Source organism: Caretta caretta, chromosome 7 (genome assembly GCF_965140235.1).
Source record: "Caretta caretta isolate rCarCar2 chromosome 7, rCarCar1.hap1, whole genome shotgun sequence".
Classification (NCBI taxonomy): domain Eukaryota; kingdom Metazoa; phylum Chordata; order Testudines; family Cheloniidae; genus Caretta; species Caretta caretta.
This window is the reverse complement of record NC_134212.1, coordinates 81,773,740-81,789,841: the sequence shown is the minus strand read 5'-3', so window position 1 is coordinate 81,789,841 and position 16,102 is coordinate 81,773,740. Positions and strand designations below refer to the sequence as shown.

General features: G+C 39.7%; 1 protein-coding gene and 1 long non-coding RNA gene across 2 annotated transcripts in view; one reads left to right on the top strand and one right to left on the bottom strand.

The window, feature by feature from the left end:
- Positions 1 to 16,102, bottom strand: part of MYPN (myopalladin) — a 114,339-nt gene that overhangs the window by 23,017 nt on the left and 75,220 nt on the right. Inside the window, exons 13-17 of the mRNA XM_075130855.1 lie at positions 10,205 to 10,297; positions 3,793 to 4,014; positions 3,139 to 3,288; positions 1,562 to 1,641; positions 363 to 489 (exon numbers count right to left, since the gene is read on the bottom strand). Of these exons, the coding sequence (XP_074986956.1) occupies positions 363 to 489; positions 1,562 to 1,641; positions 3,139 to 3,288; positions 3,793 to 4,014; positions 10,205 to 10,297 (672 nt within the window). The remainder of the gene's footprint in view (positions 1 to 362; positions 490 to 1,561; positions 1,642 to 3,138; positions 3,289 to 3,792; positions 4,015 to 10,204; positions 10,298 to 16,102) is intronic.
- The window catches only part of LOC142072793 (uncharacterized), a 171,048-nt gene that overhangs the window by 81,375 nt on the left and 73,571 nt on the right, over positions 1 to 16,102 (top strand). The window lies entirely within an intron of this gene.

Below are 16,102 nucleotides of genomic sequence, written 5' to 3'. Positions count from 1 at the left end.
TGTGTTCAAGCACCTGTTTACAGGATGACTCAATGACTCAGCAGAGGAGCCCTACATCTCTATGGAAGTTCCTTCAGTTTGCCACTCTGCTAAAAGGCTGTTAGAAACTAAGCCACATAAATTGTATGAACTCTGTTGTAAATGAGCCTTCTAGTTTTGGTGAAATTTATACAGCGTTTTTCATTCCATTTGGCATGTGCTACGTAGAAAACACCTGAAGCTCAGACAGAGTGGTAGTAAGAAATGAGAGAACAAACACAAGAAAGGCATTAAATATTAGAAGAAAGTATTGAAGAACGCCTATTAAAGAAGACAGCTTCCAGTATGTATACAGAGAGAGTAAGAGTGAGCCATGAAAATACCTTACAGTCCAGTCTACAAAGTCGCCCCTCATGAGCTACCATGTCTCCAGGTGCCTGCAAAAAATATGGCCGGAAAAAGCGTTCTTGTAGTGGTTCTTTATCTCCTTCTTGCACACGGGACCTTGCTCTGCAATACAAAACTGCAGTATGTGCTTGGAAGAAATATAAATTATTTTCCTAAAATTTGGTATGGGGCTCAAACTGTAGAAAATGATCAACAGATATTTAGGTCCAAAAAGTAATGACCAGAACAGGTGTACAAAGAAAAGCATTAAGTACAATATAATGAGTGCATATTTTAGATTTGTTAGGATTATCAAATGAACTTTTAATTTAGTAAGTAAAACTGGATTCCTAAGTCATTCCATATTTTTCTGGCAGAATTTATTTTTATTATTCCATCCATTTCCACTAACTCCATTGCAATTGTGATTAACTAACTGTAATAATAATACTTTGTATTTAATTAGTACCTTCCACCTGATGATATCAAACACTGTATTGACATTCGTGAATTAAACCCCACAACTAGGGAGGTAGGGAAGCATTATTATCCTCATTTTACAGATGTGGAGAGTGAGATACAGACGGGGGGGCTGAAGCCAAATTTTAAAAAATGACCAGTGATGTTGAGTGTCCAAATTGAGACACATTAAAGGGGCTTGATTTTCAGAAGGTGGGTGCTCAGCAGTTTCTGAAAATCAAGTCACTTTAGGGTGCCTCCAGCCTGGCACCCAAATTCACTGGTAACATTTGAAAACCTTGACCTGAGTGATTTGAACGCATTAACACAGGAAGTCCATGGCAGGAGCAGGAATGGAACTTGGATCCTCTGGGTGAAATCTTGCTCCCATTGAAGACAGTGGGAGTTTTGCCTTTGACTTCAATGGAGCTAGGATTTCACTCACCAACTCAAAGTTCTGTGCTTTTGGTCACAGACCATCCTTCCTCAATTAATCTGCTAAGTGCAAACCCTCTAGAAACTAAATTACACCAAAATATCAATGAAGGATCAAAAGATGAGCAGATAATGTTGGGACAGATAGCAAATTTTAACCATGCCCATAAAATTCTATGGCTCTGGACCAATCAGCACCAAGAAATTCAAGTAAATCACTCAACCTGAAAAATATTCTGGGTCAAAATGGCAACCTCAGTAAAGCAAAACTGTATGATTCTGGTATTGTACTTCATCTTACCTATGAGACTGAGTAGTTGTTAATCGGCCACGCATGGGAACAGTCTGAACCATCAAGTGACCAGAACAACTGATTCTTCCCTAAAAAACAATGGAAATAGAATCAATTGTCAGTTAACTACTCGTTCAATTCTTCATTACAAGTGTTTGATCCTCTACAGTACATTACAGAACTAATATATTTTAAACTGTGAATGTACTACAGGGCTTTTATATAATATCTTTAATAAAACAGTATTACTTAAGTACTGGGAAGTGCCACAAAACAATTTGCAATTTCACATCTTTCAAAGTATATTAACATTTAAGGGTCCAAGTTCATCTCCTGTGTAGCTCTACTGGAACAGGGTAAATCTATTGAAATCAAATCCATACAAGTCAATGAAATAAAGGAAAGATCATACAAGCCTAGAATTACACCAGGGATGAATTTGGCCCACTATATATAAATTATAGCAGTTCTATCTTTATAGAGTAAAACACAAACAAAGGAACCCACCAACTGTGTGGCTAACCTCATCCTCACCAGACATTTGTCAATCAAAGAACATGTATTTGACAACACAACTGTTGTCCACACATAGAACTCTACTCTGCTTTGCTAGACCCACCATAGGTTCAACCCGTTTTACGCCAGTTTTCAGAGTAGCAGCCGTGTTAGTCTGTATCCACAAAAAGAAAAGGAATACTTGTGGCACCTCAGAGACTAACAAATTTATTTGAGCATAAGCTTTCGTGAGCTGTAGCTCAAATAGCTGTAGCTCACGAAAGCTTATGCTCAAATAAATTTGTTAGTCTCTAAGGTGCCACAAGTACTTTTACACCAGTGTAATTCGATTGACTTCAATATCATTCCACGAACACAAAACTGCAGTAACAGAGTGGAGAATCAAGCTGTTGTCAACTATCATGTTACTTTAAGCAAATGCACCATAACAACTTAATCTATCTGGTTTGGGGACTATATAATCAAAAATATTTATAGTAAAACTATAATAGTGAAACTTGCTAAGAATAGATGGGAAATTTTGAGCAAAACAAAGGTAACGTTTTAGATTTACAATTTTTAAACAGGTCACATGCAAACCTCATTATGCACTGATCTGTGGTCAATTTACAGCAGTTGTTGAAAAAGAAAACAAAATATTAGAATGTATAAAGAATGGAACAAAAACTTATACTGAAAATATTATAATGGCATTTATATAAATTTTGCTCCCACCTGAAATATTGCATCCATTTCCTATCACCTTGTCTCAAAAAAGATATAGCAGAAATAGAAGATATTTGGAATGGGTGACCAAAAATGATTAGAGGCACAGACACACGTTCATATAAAGGGAAACTGATTGTGACCGTTTAATTTAGAGAGGAAATGAGTAAGAGCATAGGCAAGTTTTCCATAACTGTCTACTACGTGGCTGCTTCTATGCATCTGGTTCTAGCCATTGTCACAAACAGATTGCTGGACTAAATGAACCACTGGTCTCATCCGGTATGGCAATTCTTATGTTCCTAATTATTTATCTTTCTAAGCTGGAAAAAAAACACGCATTTGGAAAGAAAAAATTCCCTTACTTGAGGATTTGCCGCCATTATTGTATAGTTTCCATCATCATCATTAGTAGTAGCTTCAATGTGTAGAGAACATGTTCCATCTCCCTCTCTCTTCATTTTGCAATGTTCATTTTTCTTTGAAATCTGCTTGCCATCCTTGAACCAATATACCTGAAAGTGATCATAAAGAAAAACAGCTATTTAAATTTGTTTTGCAGTTGAATAGTGACAAGGCAATCTGCAGATAAGAGTAAAATGTGTTTGCTGAACATTTGCTACCGCACATTTAAAATAAACGACTGAATGTTTCAGTATTGGGGTAATGTAAGTTAACATTACAGAACTGTTATCTTGGCTGTATGAGTATGTGCACTGCTAGACATCTCATCAAATCAGCCCATGTATATGAGACTGAATCAGACCTTAATATTTTTGTCAAGTTTTGTTTTCCTTTGATCAAAAGAGATCTGGAGATCAGTCCATACAGATCACTTAGGGCTGACTTTCACTAAGTAGTAGTGGGGAGATGTTGCTATATTAACTGCTTTACTGATTACTTTGAGAACTACCTATGCAGAACAACAGTCTTGGGAGTGAGGGTCTGCAGAAGTGATATACTGGAATTAATGGTAAGTACCCTTTATTTCTGTCCATCTGACGATAAGCATCACCTACCTTGGGTATGGGTATTCCAACAATTTTGCAGGTGAATGTAATAGGAGATCCTTCCATGACCCGAAAATGCTTGAGTCTCTTGTCAAAGATGGGTGCTATGCACTTGCCCATAGGTATTTCATCATGTTGGATTTCATCATCTGATTCATCCACTGGGGTGCGTTCCAGGCGAAACTCTATTTCATTCATCAACCTCTGTTCAAAGCTTGAAATCTTGTATTCCTGCAGAATTATATTGGCAGTGATCTGAAGAACACTATTACACTCAAAGGTATTTCCAGTCACTTGTTGTCTTAAACCAAATGTCATCTAAAAGACCTGAAAACCTAAAAAACCCTAACCCCAACAGTAGGTGAACTGGTGCATTGTGCAGCAGTATACACCAATATGTGCACCCACAGGCTCTTATTGTAACTTCGGTGTGTATGTTTCATGAAAATGAGACTAAGACTGAGATTTGTCAAAGGGAGTTGCACCTCTTCAATGGGAGCTGTGCACATAACTCCTTTAGGCCTCTCTCGAGAATGTGGCACACTGAAAGAGTAGACTGCGATTTTCAAGGGTGTTTTCCAGAACTAATAGCCTGCTAAATATACGAAGTACTGCCTTTTTGTGTAATAATTTAATTCATACTTAAATAAACGAAAGTATAGCTGCCAAAAGACAAAGATATCAAGATTAAAAAATATGAAACATTTTCGGGTTTACTTACCTTACTGCCAAAATCTTGACCAGTGGAATTACTTTGGATTTGCACTGGTGTAACTGAGAGCACAATCTGGCCCATGATGTAAAAATGTAAGTTTGAAACTGGTCTTTAGATGATAAAATATATGGTGCAACAGTGACCATTCCAGTGTGAACAACCAGTTATAATCTGTTTGAATCATTAAGGGCCTGATCCAAAGCCACTGAAGTCAATGGAAAGACTCACAAATTGCTCAGCTGCACCTTCCTCTCAATGCCAATGAGAAGTCTATCCAAAACTTCTCTTATTATGAGATCTGTACATACAGCGTCAGCCTCCTCTCTATTTGACACAAAGATATGTCTCCTACTCAGTGGCGGATTAATGATTTTGCCGCCCCCATATGAACTTGTGAACCATACTTACTGATACAACAAAGGAATCTATTTTGTGCATTTTTGCTATCATTTGATTTTCTCTTTCTTTCTTTTGTATAGCATTTATTTGTAACTGAGAACCGCTTAATTTCTTCCTTCCGGTCATATTATTAACACTTAGGATTGTCGCAAGTATGTTTACTAAATGGCGTTGTGCTGTCATGGGTGGTTTTAATACGCGCTATGATTGGTAGAATCGCGGCGTCACTGGTGCTTCAGTTTGGTGGGCAGTTACAATATGAACAAACGACGATACAGGCATCCGACAGCCAGTGGGCGTGTGCAAAAATGCCTCGATTACAAAAATGCTGCTATTATAAATTTGCCGCCCCTGCAAATTTGTCGGCCTAGGCGAAAATACACCATTGCTCCTGCTTCTGTTGAAGTCCATAGTAGTTTTTGCCATTGATTTCACTGGGAATAGATTCTGTCCTTATCCTATTTCTGATGCAGATGTGTGTCATCAAAACTGAGTTTTAACTGCCTGCAAACAGGGACTGGAACTGTGATAAAATACAGGCTGCTTTGATCTAAGAATATTCAGTAAGGAAAGGTTCCAAGACCCTAAGAGACATATTTCAGAAATTAAGTATTTCTGAAAAGATAGTGATGATTTTTCTTTATTCAGGATAATAATACTTGAATTTCTAAAGCATCTTCCCTCTAAAGATTTACAAATATTTATGAATCAACCCTCTTAACACCCCACATGACTTACGTTAATACCCTCATGTGCAAGATAAGCAAAGATCGCCTGTCAGATAAGAAGTGCAGCACAGTTCCTTTTACTCAACTAGAAGGACTCTCCTTTTTGTGGTCGTTAAAAGTTGCTACCTACAGACCGTAGGCTCTTTCTCCACTGCCCAGCCTTCCTTGTACCACAGGAACTGCCTTACTAGGCTAGTTATAGATTTCCCTGTGTAAGGGAATCCCTGGCTGGCATAGATCTGGCTCATCACTCCCCTGTCCTAACAACCCAGTGTAGGGGGCATAGTGGGGATATGAGGGTGTGTGGCTGAGGAGGGATACTGTACATTCTGATGCCCTAAGATACAGTTACCAGCCCGTGCACACTACAGCCTTCAGACTTCTCTAACTTATGTGGGATGCTGAACTGGCTAACCCAGAATGGAGTTGAGGGAGCAGAAAGGTGGGGGAAACACATTTTTGTCTCCCTCCCCTGCAGTGAACACCACACAGCCAGATCAGAGTTCCTGAGCCCACAAGTCTGTGGTATTGTGCAAGATGGTGTTACCTGCTGTAATGGTTGGTTAAGATTTACCCTATGGCTCACCACCATCTGGCAAGCTGAATACAACATTGCTCGCAAAAAGAAAAGGAGTACTTGTACTCCTTTTCTTTTTGTGAATACAGACTAACACGGCTGTTACTCTACATCCTGACTGAATTTCATCTTGTTTAGTTTTTTCTTTCACAAAGCATGTCTTAGCACATCACTTTATATGACAGGCCAAATTCTAATCTGTTACACTAGCATAAATCAGGAGTTACTCTGATTTCAGATTTACCAAGTTTATCATGTTTTCCAGCAGACTACAGGTCTTGGTCTTTGTACATGTCTACGGGGAAGTTAAGCAATCAATTGTTTTTTCTGGTGTTGGAAACAGAACTGTGTGGGGGCAGATTCCATATGAAATCAGAGAGTGATTTGTGTATTTTAAGAAATAACCTTGGCATTAAAATGCTTCATAGTCATCTCCCTTTTTCCTGGAATTACTCATAAATTAAATCATCCAAATTCAGATACACCAGTTTCTCTCATAAGCTGTGATTCTAAGCAGATATTTCTCTTTTTTTCCATGTCCACACTTTTCTGATATCTCATTTCATTCTTCTTAGATTTGAAATTTGCTGTGAGAACTTCTAAGGGCTTCTTTGGAATTCTTCAGGTAGCTCCTGAGAGCAGAGAGCAAACACTTGTGCAGACTCCCCCCACCATCTCCCAAGACCTGAAGACATTATTACTAGTTTCTCTAAGGCCCCACAGGATGGCCACTGATGCATCTCCAGAATATAGGACATTCTCTCGGTTCTCCCCACTCCGACCTACGTGACCTCTCCACCCTTGCCAGCATGACCTCTCACAAATTGCACAGAGGATGCCATTGTTCAGAGTGTACTGCCCCACCCTAGCCAGCGTGACCTCACACACACGGTGCATGTGAGGTCATGCCAGTGGGGGCAGAGGGGTGTTCTCTGGAAAATGGCATCCTTCGTGTATGATACCAGACAAAACCATGTCTAGTTGTTTATTAGTATCAGACAGGCACAAACCATATGAAAACAGGACTGTCTGGTTTCAAACTGGACAAATAGCTTGTCTACCACCAGAACAGAATTTTTTTCTTGGTCTTGACATCCTGTATTTCCTTTGAGAGACAAGGTGGGTGAGGTCATGTCTTTTATTGGACCTGCTTCTGTTGGTCACAGAGACAAGCTTTTGAGCCACACAGAGCTCTTCTTCAGGTCTGGGGAAAGTATTCAGAGTGTCACAGGTAAATACAAGGTGGAACAGATTGTTTGTTTAGCATAAGTAAACATATTTCAAGGGATCATGATCATATACCTATCACACACTTTACTTTCCCCACAAATGATACAATTGTGTCCTGACATTGAGGTTTGTTACAGCATAACTTTAAAGTAGGAAGGCACATACTTCAGAGTATTTGGCTAGATTTACAGAAACATTGGGAAACATTTTCTCTTCCTTTTCCTTTTATTTTGCTCAAGGGATATTGATTTTTTGACTTATGGCTTATGATCAGAAACTAGCACAATATGTTGCTTCATAACATGCTGTTAGGAAGAAATCTATCTACAGTAGCATCTCAGAGTTACGAACACCTTGGGAATGGAGATTGTTAGTAACTCTGAAATGTTCTCAACTCTGAACAAAACGTTATGGTTGTTCTTTCAAAAGTTTACGACTGAACACTGACTTAAAGCAGCTTTGAAACTTTACTATGCGGGAGAAAAAATGCTGCTTTCCCCCTTTTTTTTAGTTGTTTACATTTAACACACTATTGCAGTGGTTTTCAAACTTTTTTTCTGGTGATCCAGTTGAAGAAAATTGTTGAAGCCTGCGACCCAACGGAGCTGGGAAGAGGGGTTTGGGGTGTGGTAGGGGCTCAGGGCTGGGGCAGGGGGCTGGAGTGTGGGAGAGGGTCAGGGCTGTGGGCTGGGGGTGCAAGCTCTGGGGTGAGGGGTTTGGGGTGCAGACAGGGGCTCTGGGTTTGAGGGGGGCTCAGGGCAGGGGATTGGGGCACGGGGTTGGGGCACAGGCTTACCTCGAGCGGCTCCTGGTCAGCGGCACAGCAGGGGTGCAGAGGCAGGCTTCCTGCCTGTCCAGGCACCGCGGACCGCACTGTGACCCAGAAGCAGTCAGCAGGAGGTCCAGCTCCTAGGCGGAGGTACGTAAGCGACTTCGCACAGCTCTTGCCCGCAGGCACCCCACCTCCCCCCAGCTCCCATTGGCCAGGAACTGGCCAATGGGAGTGTGGAGCTGGTGCTTGGGCCCTTACGTGGAGCCCCGTGGCCCCCCCACCTAAGAGCCAGACTTGCTGCTGGCCACTTCTGGGGCACAGCATGGTGTCAGAACAGGTAGGCACTAGCGTACAGGTGGGCACTTTTAATGGCCCGGTCAGCGGTGCTGACCAGAGTTGTCGCAACCCAGTGCCTTACATTCCACGACCCAGTACTGGGTTGCGACCAACCCACAGTTTGAAAACCACTGCCCCATTGTACTGTATTTGCTGGTTTTGGTTGTCTCTGATGTTGCCTGATTGCATACTTCTGGTTCCAAATGAGGTGTGTGGTTGACTGTTCAGTTCGTAACTCTGAGGTTCTACTGTATCTCAAGTACTTATATAGTCCCCATTTATCATAGTATCTGAGCAGCTGACAATCTCTTTTTACTGCATTTACCCTCACAACACCTCAGAGAGGTAGGAAAGTACTGTTCTCCCCATTTTACAGATACTAAGTGACTTGTCCAACATCATATGGGAAGTCTGTGGTGGAGCAAGTCATTGAATCTAGGTCTCCCATGTCCCAGACTAGTATGTTAAGCACTTTTCCATTCCTTCCTTGGAATGCTGAAAGAATAACCCATCAAATAAGTATCTTGATCTGAACAGAATACATTGTATTAGGGAGACTTCTGATCTATGTTGATCATTTACTTTCCAGGCATGGCTTCCCCAAGTACCATACCTGTCAAATCAAACTATACTGGAGGTTTAGTTCCAGTTACACCTTAATATCAGGGATCTTTTTCCTGCATCCATTATCTCACCTTTAAACTGTGGTTGCAGATTAACAATTGTGAAGTTGTTTGTCAGTCACTAAACAAAAATGTTGTTTTTTGTATATTTAGGACATCAGAAAATCTCTTCCAACAGCTTTTATCTCTCAGCAGTGCCCTGGCTACACTGTTTTGTAAAGTGTCATGTGCATTTGTGTAGCTACAGGGCTCGGAGGAAAAATAGGGTGATTGAACAGGTGATTAGGTAGAGGATATGGGATCAGAAGTAAGGTACAGTAAATCCATGAACAATTTGGAGAATTCAAGAAGGCAACTTTTAGCTACAGTTGAATTAGATGGAACTTGAATGAGGATGGGGAGTGTTATGTCTTCATGGAGTAAGCAAGTTGCGTGACCACAACTGAAAATTTAGAGGATGGGGAGTTGGACTACAGAAGCCAATAAACCCTTGGTTTTTACGCACATTGTAATAAAGAACAAAGGAACAAAGAAGAACGCATAGCACATGAATCTTCTCTCGTATAGTCATTTGAGTTATTACAGTACAAAGGAGAACCCAACCCAACACAGCAGAATTGTTGGAATGGTTACTGCTCTTTAAACCTCCAGAGTAGTCAATATCAAGCAACAAAAGGCATTCCATTCTGCCAAGTGTGATGTCTTCACAGCACTCCCAGCCCCTGCTACCGTAAGGACCACAGTTTGTGCCCAGAGATTTTTACATAGGGTCTTTGTGTAGCAGTGCAAAGACCTGCTACTGGACTGGCTCAACTGTATAGTTTTAAACTATATTAGTGTGTTTAGCAGCACAAATGCTGATCATGCAATTTTTCAAACCTACAAAGAAATGCAAATATAATAACTTTTTAGAACAATGAAGCAATTATTTTCATATCACCTTTTTTTTAACCAATTGTGTCAAAGGCAGAATTTGGAAAAGAAAAATCTAGTGACAAGAATTACATATGTTGTAACAAAAGTTGGATAATAATGTTGTACCTTTGATACATCTTGAGTTATATAGTTGAAGACTGGGGAATCATTGCTTGGTCCCTGAAGTCTGCGGGTCAGTTTTTCATCATATGTTGTTCTCTAGCAGAGGGAAGTAATGGGATTAGGAAGATAGTACCATAACACTTAAAGGCATAATTTTAATGAATCTGGAGCTGATTTCGGAATAAAAATATAATGAATGAAGTTCAGAAGTAATGAAATATTACAACATAATTGGAGAGTCTGATACTTGTTCTAGATACTTGGGGTATTTCAGCAGTTTTTCTGCAGATTTTCATTTTATACTGGCTGCTATCAAAAAAAGATGCAGTATGTAATTACAAAATAAGGGCATTTTCTTCTTTATATTGTGCTACTTTACAGCAGAGAATATGGGAGGAGAGAGTCCATCTGATGGAGCCATTTAAAAGTCAACCATAGGCATTTTTTCTTTCTTGTGTGTTTCTTTAATTAAAAGTATGGCATGCAAAAATGACCATGTTATTGCAACATCCTGATCCTGCACTGTGATACATGCTGGCAAACTGTTGTGCTCATGCGGAGTCCCAGAGATGTAAGTGGGGCTTCATGCAGACACAGCAGTCTGTGCACCCAGATGACTATGCAGAATCATGGCCTAGATTTGCACAGTTTAAATTTTAAAAGTCAGGAAATGACGAAGATAAGGTTCCTACAGTAGAATTAACTCAGGAATGTTGTAGGTGTCATATTTCCTCTTCCTGTTTTTTCTCGTTATGTCTATAATTCAATAGATTTGTTAAAACTATAATAATATATAAAGTAAAACAAGGCCATGTTAATATTGCTGTAGGAATCTTAACTTTAACTTTTATTGAGTGAAGGTATCATAAGAAACTTAAAATGGGGAACATGAATCTCTTGCTGAAGTAAGTAAATACTGTAAAATTTAATAGACTTTAGTCTATTTGTCTATTTACTCATTGTGTGTGTGTGTTTGATTTGTTTTTGTTTGTAGGATTAGCATGAAAGAACAGAAACAAAGTGATTGCCGACAGGTTTTCTGAATGACTGATCTTGTCAAACAAAGGTTATAGAATTTTTTAAAGGGTGATTTACATAGAAAGATTAGAGAAAGGTGGTTCTGATTGGGACTAACTTGGACATCAGTAAAGCATTTCATAAAGCATCACACAGTAAAGTAATTAATGATCACAAGTTTGAGTAATAAATCTAGACTGGAGTCCTGGACAATAAACTGGCTGAAGGGAAGAGAACAAAGGCTTGTGCTGCAATTTAAGGACTAAAATTCAAGGTTCTTTGTTCCTTCAGCTGGTGGTGACTGTGACACTCTGGTATCCCAATATTCACCACTGTGATGTAATTAGGATATATTTTGTACAACGTATGCCTTGTGAGGTATCATTCTAAAAGTCTTGATCTGCTAGACAGTAATATCTAATTGGATTGTATGTGCTATCATCATATGTGAAGTTATGAAGTTTGGCTATATATGTGTTACTGAAACATTTAAGGTTGAAAACATCCACAAGCAGCCTTTCAGGTACAAAATTAAAAAGGCCAAAGAATGTTAATGGCTTATTGAGGAAATACCCCAAGGATTACCCCAGGAACTGTGTACAATAGAAACCTCTCAGAGATAGTACTACACAATGGGAACTGTTTGACCCAGGTCACAGCAAAAGAGCTTTCCACCAAGTGGGAAGAAGATATAAAAGGGGTTCAATGACATCATGATGGTACCTCATTCTCCCTACAACAACACACCTGGAAACACCTGAGGGGCAAGGAGAGAACTGTGGAAAGTGATGGTCCCAGGCTAGAGGGATTTTTAGCCTGTGTATGAAAACCTGGGAAAGCCAAGGCAGCTTGTGCCTTAAGAATCTGCCAGCCTGTTTATCACTCAGGGTGAGAATTTGCTAATTCATATCCTTCCTATCTAGTGTGTAAAACTCAGTTTGTGGTTTTGTTTATTTACTAAGGTAATCTGCTTTGATCTGTTTGCTATCACTTATAATCACTTAAAATCTATCTTTTGTGGTTAATAAACTTGTTTTTGTTTTGTCTGAAACCAGTGCATGTGTAGATTATAATTTAGGGCAGAAAGCTATTGCATATCTCTCTCCACATTGAGGGAGGGGGCGAATTTTATGAGCTTACGCTGTGTAGTTCCCTGTGCAGCGTGAGATGGTACAATTTTGGGTTTACACTCCGGGAGGGGGGTGCATGCCTTAGCAACTGGGAGGTGCCTTAGCTGAGCCTTCCAAGCAGATGATCTCAGCATCTATTTGTAAAGCTGCAGCTGGGCGTGTCCCTATCTGTGTGTATGCTGGTGAAAGAGCAAGCTTGGAGAGCTTGGCAACTTATCACAGCACCAAAGTGTGAAAAGGAGCCCAGGCTGGTGGGTCAGGTGAGGTCAGTGGTACCCCAGTTCCAAGTGGCATCCCAGGGGGAATCCGTCACAGTAACATCTTGCTATACAGTCAAAAATGAAATATAAAATAGTAAAAATCTAAGATCACAGCCACTCACATATAATACACAGGCATCAAAAATACAAACCACCCCCAAATGATCAGTTCTCAAGTAGTCAGATGCAAGACGAAAACAGAAGAAAGAGCAAATGTGGGGAGGGGGAGTGTCAGAGGGGAGGGCAAGGTGCACGCAAACTGTACAAGGCAGATCAACTGAAATTAATGGGTTTGCAGTGTCCCAACAAGCAGAGTGTGAAAATCTCAATGACTGTTTTCTAGGTGATGAATTCTATCAGTGAGGACCGTTGTCCAAAAGAGACCTTTCTCTTTGATCTTGATTAGACCTAGGGCCTTAAAAAAGACCATAACAGTCAGCCAGGGACATAACGCAACTGGTGACTGCTCAAGTAATTAGGGTACATCTACACAGCAACCCCCCCACCCCCTCACAACAGCAACTCTCAGAGCCTGGGCTCATGGGGCTTGTGCTGGTGGGATAAAAATAGCAGTGTAGATGCTCTGGCTGGAATCTGGGCTCTGAGACCGTTCCCCTCTTGCCAGGTCTCAGAACCTGGGCTCCAGCCCAAGCCTGAAAGTCTACATTGCTGTTTTTAGCCAGCGTGAGCCCCTCAATCCTAAACCAGTTGACCCGGGCTCTGAGACTCACTGCCACAGGATTGTTTTTGCTGTGTAGACATTTCCAGAGAGCCTAGATTGCTAAGAGTTTTACATATTAATACCAAGGTCTTGAATTATATCCTTTGGCATATTGCCAATTACTAACCCTGTTTTGTCTTGTATTATACAACTGGGCATTCTCCACGAGGGCACCTTGACTTTGGAATTTAGTTCCCTCCCTTTATCCAAAATAGCCTACATTTGTATGTTGCTTTTTGGGATGGCTGAAGTATGTGTGATTATGGTGCTTTAGGGTACAGGGTTTTCTGAGGGAGTTTTGGGGGGTCTTTGTGGGGAGTGACTGTGTTTTGTGGGCTCTGAGATGAGATAATTGTGGTTATCAATGATTGGTTGTTTTGTTGGTGGTGGTGCAGAATGATTGAAAAGGAAATGAACTCTGATCTGCTGTTGCTGTGTTTGGTTTTCATGAGGTGTAGTTCTGTTTTTGGTTAGGGTGCCTAGATGAGCCCTTGGATAAACTCTCTCCCTCCTGTATTGTGAAAGGGCCCAAAATGTCCATTACTTAATCATCTGCAGCTTTACTCTTTGTACTAACAATAAAACAATCACATGCTGCTCTCAATGTCTCATATGAGATACAGCCAGAAAGCACTGCTGCATGGTTTTCTTCCTGGTAAACAACATAAATGGGTGGGTACAATTCATAATTCTTAGGGCTGCAAGGGTTCTACTCACACAACTAATCCAACTCCTTGTTCTCATTCCTTAACTCTAACTTTCCTTGATTATTGTAGATCTAGTTCCCTTAATTTTACTATAACACAGGGTTCTGAGATTTATTTATCTTTGTTTTCCAATCAATTATATAACTTGTATGGTAGCTTTCCAAGGAAATAACACTGCTGTTAACTCACAAATGTTGTCCAAATAGTAGAACTTTTCCCATTCATAGTCCCGTTGAAATGAAGCTTGTAAGTATAATTCAGTTTAAAGTATGGTTATGAGGATTAACGTATTTAGTAAAAATGGCATCTTATTACTGCACACACAGTAAAATTTACATCTGCTATTAGTAAAAACATGTTTTTACTCCTGCCAGCACTGCACAGCTAACATAGCTGGGGAAGACTATATTATAATCTATTCCACCTCATGCATCATCAGCAAAATTACTGGCTATATTCTGAATCTAGAATCCTTTATTGTTGGTAATGAATGATATACTGGATGAAGCTAAGGAACACATCTGGATTATAAAATATCATGCTGAGTGCACAGTTAGCAAACTCTTGACTTGTAAACTGAACAGATTTCACATGAAAGTCCTTGTTGGATAACAGGGAATCAAGATGTAAATGTATATGGAATCACTCTTGTGTAATATAATAGTAATTATAGTAATATAATAAAATGATAGCAGCACTTTATATTTACAATTCAGCATAGTACATCTTTCATTCCGGATGATCCCAAGATGCTTCACAAATTGTATTATACAGCAATCACTTTCCCTGCCACTGAAATTCGGACAACTCTAAGATACAATACCAATGCGGAGTCCAGTGGCACCTTAAAGACTAACAAATTTATTTGGGCATAAGCTTTCGTGGGTAAAAAACCCACCTCTTCAGTTGTTTTTGTGGATACAGACTAACACGGCTACCCCTCTGATACTTGAGATATAATGCAACACTCTGCAAAAGAAAAATCCTATACAACAATTTTTAGGAGGAGGTGGAGGTAATAGGTGTACAAACTAAGGCTGTCGATTAATCACAGTTAACTCACGCGATTAACTCAAAAAATTAATTGTGATTTAAAAAATTAATGGCGATTAACTGCACTGTTAAACAATAGAATGCCAATTGAAATTTATTAAATATTTTTGAGTGGTTTTCTACATTTTCAAATATATCAATTTCAATTACAACACAACATACAAAGTGTACAATGCTCACTTTATATTATTTTTGATTACAGATATTTGCTCTGTAAAAATGATAAAAGAAATAGTATTTTTTAATTCACCTCATACAAGTACTGTAGTACAATCTCTTTATCATGAAAGCTGAACTAACAAATAGAGAATTATGTACAAAAAACCCCTGCATTCAAAAATAAAACAATGTAAAACTTTAGAGCCTACAAGTCCACTCAATCCTACTTCTTGTTCAGCCAATCGCTAAGAGAAACAAGTTTGTTTACATTTATGGGAGATAATGCTTCCCACTTCTTAATTACAATGTCACCTGAAAGTGAGAATAGGCATTCACATGGCACTGTTGCAGCTGGTGTCGCAAGATATTTACGTGCCAGATGTGCTAAAGATTCATGTGCCTCTTCATGCTTCGGCCATCGTTCCAGAGGACATGTTTCCATGCTGATGGCGCTTGTTAAAAAAACAATGCGTTAATGAGATTTGTGACTGAACTCCTTGGGGGAAAATTGTCTGTCTCCTGCTCTGTTTTACCTGCATTCTGCCATATATTTCATGTTATAGCAGTCTCAGATGATGACCCAGCACATGTTGTTCATTTTAAGAACACTGTCATTAAAGATTTGACAACATGCAAAGAAGATACCAATGTGAGATTTCTAAAGATAGTTACAGCACTCAACCCAAGGTTTAAGAATCTGAAGTGCCTTTCAAAATCTGAGATGCACGAGGTGTGGAGCACGCTTTCAGATGTCTTAAAAGAGCAACACTCTGATGCGGAAACTACAGAACCTGAACCACCAAAAAAGAAAATCAACCTTCTGCTGGTGGCATCTGACTCAGATGATGAAAATG